The sequence below is a fragment of the Suncus etruscus genome, chromosome 12 (assembly GCF_024139225.1).
Source record: "Suncus etruscus isolate mSunEtr1 chromosome 12, mSunEtr1.pri.cur, whole genome shotgun sequence".
Taxonomy (NCBI): Eukaryota; Metazoa; Chordata; class Mammalia; order Eulipotyphla; family Soricidae; genus Suncus; species Suncus etruscus.
In genome coordinates, this window is record NC_064859.1 from 41,580,737 (window position 1) to 41,587,082 (window position 6,346).

The window sequence follows — 6,346 nt, forward strand, 5'->3', positions numbered from 1 at the left end:
GTTGGATAAATAGTATGGAGGTAGAGCATTTGCCTGGCATGCAGAAGGACGGTGGTTCGAATCTCGGCATCCCATATGGTCCCCTGAGCCTGCCAGGAACGATTTCTGAGCTTAGAGCCAGGAGTAAAACCCCTGAGCACTGCTGGGTGTGATCCAAAAACAAAAAACAAAAAAAAAAAAGAGAGAGAGAGAGAGAGAGAGATCTAGGTTTCAATTCCTAACTCTTAAAAAAAAAGTACTATTTAGGGTCTGGCAAGATAGCATGGAGGTAAGGCGTTTGCCTTTCGTGCAAAAGGTCATCGGTTCGAATCCCGGCTTCCCATATGATCCCCCGAGCCTGCCAGGAGCAATTTCTGAGCGTGGAGCCAGGAGTGACCCCTGAGCGCTGCTGGGTGTGACACCCCCCAAAACAAAACAAAAACAAAAAAAGTACTGTTTAAAAAGAAAGGACAAAGGTTATTTCATTCTGTAAAGTACCTTATTTGCTGGCGTATAAGACGACCCTTCAACCCATGAAAAACTTACTAAAAGTCGGGAGTCATATTATATGCTGGTATACGGCATGCTGAAACTTGTTCCAGCTTCAGGGACGAATGATCCGTACCCCTCTTACTTTTAAGAAGTAACTTTTAAGACTTTTAGGAAGTTTTTTCATGGGTTGAAGGGTCGTCTTATACACCGGCAAATATGGTAAGTACAAGTCCTTAGCTGTACTGTGTATTTCTCTTATTAAATTGTACTGTTGTGGGGCCTGGAGAGAAAGCACAGCGGCATTTGCCTTGCAAGCAGCTGATCCAGGACCAAAGGTGGTTGGTTCAAATCCCGGTGTCCCATATGGTCCCCCGAGCCTGCCAGGAGCTATTTCTGAGCAGACAGCCAGAAGTAACCCCTGAGCACCGACGAGTGTGGCCCAAAAACCAAAAAAAAAAAAAAAAAATTGTACTGTTGTGGGGCCGGAGAAATAGCATGGCAGTAAGGCGTTTGCCTTGCATGCAGAAGGTTGGTGTTTCGAATCCCAACATCTCATATGGCCCCAAGAGCGCTGCCAGGTATGACCCAAAAGCCAAAAAAAAATTTAAAAAGGGAACCGGAGAGATGCAGGAGGTCATCGGTTCGAATTCCGGCACCCCATATGGTCCCCTGTGCCTGCCAGGAGCAATTTCTGAGCCTGGAGCCAGGAATAACCCCTGAGCACTGCCGGGTGTGACCCAAAAACCAAAAAAAAAAAAAAAAATTAAAAAAAATTGTGCTGGGCCCGGAGAGATAGCACAGCGGCATTTGCCTTGCAAGCAGCTGATCCAGGACCAAAGGTGGTTGGTTTGAATCCTGGTGTCCCATATGGTCCCCCGTGCCCCATATGGTCCCCCGTGCCCCATATGGTCCCCCGTGCCTGCCAGGAGCTATTTCTGAGCAGACAGCCAGGAGTAACCCCTGAGCACCGCCGAGTGTGACCTCCAAAAAAAAAAATTGTGCTGTTGTATATTCTGTATAGCTGAGAAGTTCAAGGGAAAGGCAGAGCTAGTTGTGCCCTGCATCAGAGTACTGAGAATATACTCTTATCTGTGGTTACGTTTCTTTTTCCTTTTTTTTTTTTTTTTTTGGTTTTTGGGCCACACCCAGCAGTGCTCAAGGGTTACTCCAGGTTCTAAGCTCAGAAATCACTCCTGGCAGGCTCGGGGGACCATATGGGATGCTGGGATTCAAACCACCATCTGTCCTGGATTGGCTTCATGCAAGGCAATGCCGCTGTGCAATCTCTCTGTCCCTAACAGTATTATTTTAAGGTCTGATCCTGGTGCCACTGTGACCCAAAAAAAGAGCAAAACAAAAAAGATACTTTTAAAACAGTCATTAAGGAGCCAGAGAGATAGCATGGAGGTAAAGCATTTGCCTTGCATGCAGAAGGTTGGTGGTTCGAATCCCAGCATCCCATATGGTCCCCTGAGCCTGCTAGGAGTGATTTCTGAGCATTGATCCAGACCCGAGTGCTGCCAGGTGTGACCCAAACATTGAAGAAGAAGAAAAAAAAAAAAACTAACAGTCATTAAGACATTAAGACTACCCTTCATTCCTTCCCATCCTCTCTTTTTTATATACATAAATACATAGTACACTTTAAATGGTTTGTTTGGTTTCTGGGTTTTGGGCTACACCTGGTATCTCTCAGAGGATATTCTTGGCTCTACGCTCAGAAATTACTCCTAGCAGGCTCGATAAACCATATGGGATGCTGGGGATTGAACCCAAGTCGACCATATGTAAGGCAAAAGCCCTACCTGCTGTGCTGTCATTCCAACTTCTGCACTCAGAAATTTTGGAGAAAAAATTTTTAGATAATCTAGGTCCAAGACAAAAAGTTTATGTGAATTTTACTCTTGTTTGATGGAGAAGTAGACACTGATTTAGGTATTGGAAAATTGCACACCTGAAACTTAATAATAAACAACTTTGTGCAAAGCAAACACCCCACTGTGCTGTCGCTCCAGCCCCTACTTTAAATGTTTATGCAGATAGCCTTATTTATTCTCATAATCCTAAGAATTATGTGATGTGCTGTTATCTGTAGTTTACATATGAGGAAAAGTGTCTCAGTAAGTCATTTGCCCTGAAAAGTAGTGGAAGGACATGCAGTGCCAATGAGCTTTTCTGGGTGTGGTCCTCCCTCTCAAAAAAAAAAGTAATGGAGACTAGGGGCCAGAGCAGTAGCACAGCAGTAGAGCGTTTGCCTGGCATGTGACTGACCCAGGACAGACCGCGGTTCGACCCCCCGGCATCCCATATGGTCCCCCAAGCCAGGAGCAATTTCTGAGCACATAGCCAGGAGTAATCCCTGAGCATCACTGGGTGTGGCCCAAAAACCAAAACCATAAAACAAAAAAACAAAAAAAAAAAGCCAAAACAAAAAAGTAATGGAGGCTAATCTCTAACTTTAGGGTCCACATTTAATTAACCACTGGTAACTAGAATAGATGTTCACATATGTTTGGGTTTTCTTTTGTTTGTTTTGCTTTATTGAAAATAAATTCTTTGGGGGCCCGGAGAGATAGCACAGCGGTGTTTGCCTTGCAAGCAGCCGATCCAGGACCAAAGGTGGTTGGTTCGAATCCTGGTGTCCCATATGGTCCCCCATGCCTGCCAGGAGCTATTTCTGAGCAGACAGCCAGGAGTAACCCCTGAACAACGCCAGGTGTGGCCCAAAAACCAAAAAAAAAAAAAAAGAAAAGAAATTCTTTGGAATAAATTCTTAGGAGTGGATTGATTGGGACAAAGAGTCTAAGTTTTGACTGTTTTGCTTGCTACTTCTCCTGCATAGCACCTGCCTCCAGCACCCTGAAGATGCTGTGATTTGTCCCTCTTTGCCAGTTGGTGACGGATGTTGCATAGTGAGCCCTCGGCATGTGATGTCCTGTTGAGCTGTCCACTTTCCTGAAGACAGTCATTTTGGCATTGAGCTAGAATGGTCCAGGACCAGCAAGAAGAGCAGTATCTTTCAGCATAGCCCGGTTGGGACTGCAAGTTCTTCAGCAGATCAGAGACATGGATCAGACACTCCCCAAACCATTTACTTGACTTCACATGACTGTTAGCTTGCTTGCTGCACTTCATAAAGGAATTCCTTTTGGAAGTCTGCTATTCCTGTGTCAAGTTGAGAGAGATGTCTCCCTGGTCTGGACACTGCAGGAGTTTGTATTGAGAGCTTTGTGCTGAGGGCTGGGATCACCCAGGCCCAACTTGCCTGTTATTTTGCACCCAAAGGTCTTGTTTCGATATCTATTGCCTTCACTTAGCTGCCATCATCAACTGCTCCAGCAACTCCCACTTAGGAGCCACATCAGATACTGAGTAGCCTGCTAAGCCTCAGGACCTCCTAATTTCAGACTCCATCAGGCAAAGAAGTGTGCTATCATCCTTCAGTCCCTTTGGCCACTTCACATGTGGAAAATAGTAATCTCCAGGAGTTAAAACTAACTTCATTCTCTTTTCATCATGCTTTGGGCAAGTCATCTATCTAGAGCATCTGAAGTGTAGAAAAAACTGAAGAAGAAGACTGGAATAGCAAATGAAGTGACTTAAAGAACATGCCAGTAATGCCTTGTGGTGAAACAGTCTGGGCTGAGACTTTGCCTCCAATGCCTAAGAACTATTGATTCAGCATCCTCTCCTTTCTAGAAAGCCTTGGCATTAAGTCAACAATGTGTGTGATTCAGTGTCTAAGTCTGTGCAACACTGTATTTTTGCTTAGAAATGGGAAGGTTACTGATACTCCTGTGCAGGGCTCTTAGTACCACTCTGAGCCCTGGAGAAGTAAAGTTGAAGATGGGGCTCTTAGCCCCTTACCACCTCATGACCCTTTCATGCAAAGGTAGTTTTAAACTAGACTTAGGACCTTTGCTCCAGATGAGGAAGGCTCCTTTTCTTTCATACTCTAGAATGTTCTCAACTAAGATAATATTTGAGGCAACCCAAATATGACTCTTTATAAGCTTCTGCAGAGGGAGGACCTGCGCTGGAACTTTGGTATTGTGGGTTCTAACCTAGGGATTCATCCCCTGTTGAGGTCTCTATGATTCCTACTTAGGAATCTCAGTTGCCAATGTGAGTGGCAGCCAGGAGGGAGTAGCTAACATGAAAAGTATTGATAAGGCATATTGGGCGTGACAGATAGGGCTGCAAGAACATGTGGCAGCAGTGGAGACAGTATGTGTTCTGGAGAACTGATACCACCAGCAATTCACACAGAATACAGATAGCTACAGTCTTATATTTGCCTGTATGTAACTTTTGTGTGAAGAAGGTATGAAATCTGAAAGAGGTTTTATACTTGTATAGGTAGTACAGTAATAAACACTGAGAACAGTGAAGCACAGGACAGATAGAGACAGATAGAGAGCCCTGAAGAACTCATTCACAACAGATGTGCATCCTACACAAGTGCTTTTAGGGCTGCTATAGGTGCTTGCAGATCAGAGGCATGGGTCAGACCCTCTTCTCCAGCATTTGCTGTGATTGGACTCCACACACTATAGTGTGGAGCAATTATAAGTGTTAATTATACTGTTTTTTCTTTGGAAGACTTTCTGGGTTGGGTTGTATAACTTGAAGAATGTCAAAATGGGGGGAGCTATAGGAAGACTGATTCTTCATCTCAGCATAATAGAGAGGATCTTTCTAGCTATCACATAGCAGACCTAAAATCTGCTCAAGTGACTGAAAATGTAGGAAGATCAGGGACTTGAAAGAGAGTACAATGGCCGATCCAGGTTCAATCCCAGCATCCCAAATGGTCTCCCAGGCATGGATAGGAGTGATTCCTGAATGCAGAGCCAGGAGTAAACCCCGAGCACTGCTGGGCATGACCCCAAATCAAAACCAAAAAAAAAAAAAAAAAACCAGGGAGATTTTTAAAAAGCCTTAATTAAATTTTGTTTTTGTTTTTTGTTTTTCTACCTTAATTAAATTTGATGATAAATGTATTTGGATGGCCTATGGAAAATGTCCCTCCGCTTTCAGAAGATGTCATGATGGAGAAAAGACCTTTTGTATTCTCACCACCACTAGAACAGTCTTGGGGTGGATGGGTTTCAGAATTGAGCCTCTATGATGGTTCTGTTCTTATATGAGCAAAATAAAAATTAAAATAATGGATTGCTTCAAATTGTTTCCAGTTGGTTTTTTTTTTAACACATACACCCTACCTAAATACTGTAGTGAGTCATTGATCCATCCTACTTTTATGCCAGGTGCTATGAGATCTGTCCAGCAATCCCCTTTTTTAGAGAGGTTCACTTGGTTCTATACATAAGGGTTTCTCTCAGCTATACTAAGGTGACCATGAGTGCCAGAATTCAAGCCTAGATTTCCTGTATGAAATTTCATGCATTCAGCATGTTGAGCTATTTCTCTAGTCCCATCCTTCCCTTTTTATGTGTCAGGACATTTGAGTCACAAGGATGCTACACAGAAGCTGGACTGAAACTTGACAGTATGATGTCAAGATCTATTCTACTTTGCTCTGTTCTGGGCATTGAGAGGGAAAGCTACAAGTTTAAATTAGTACAGGTGTGAGATAATGGTTGGATCTTCGTGTTACCCTATTTCATTTTAATTCTCAATAGGTCCAGTGTGCCTGCTGTTGCTGGGGTGAACTCTGGTCCCTTGCCTTTTTGAACGTTCTGTATATCCACTGTCTTCAAGGAAAGGAAAGGAAGGACAATTGAAAGCGACACAAGTTAGTTTAGAGAAGATGGGCTGGAGCGATAGCTCAATAGGGCCATTCCTTGCACTTAGCTAATCCCTGGCCTTCCAGGTTCCCTAGCCTAAAAATCAAAAGATTTGGGGGGAGGCA

At 43.8% G+C, this 6,346-nt stretch overlaps 1 protein-coding gene across 1 annotated transcript in view; it reads left to right on the forward strand.

Annotated features, from left to right (window-relative positions):
• Positions 1–3,412, forward strand: part of KANSL3 (KAT8 regulatory NSL complex subunit 3) — a 50,486-nt gene extending 47,074 nt beyond the window's left edge. Inside the window, exon 21 of the mRNA XM_049784834.1 lies at positions 3,314–3,412. Within this exon, the coding sequence (XP_049640791.1) occupies positions 3,314–3,334 (21 nt within the window). The 3' untranslated portion in view covers positions 3,335–3,412. The remainder of the gene's footprint in view (positions 1–3,313) is intronic.
• Positions 3,413–6,346: the final 2,934 nt, after the last annotated feature.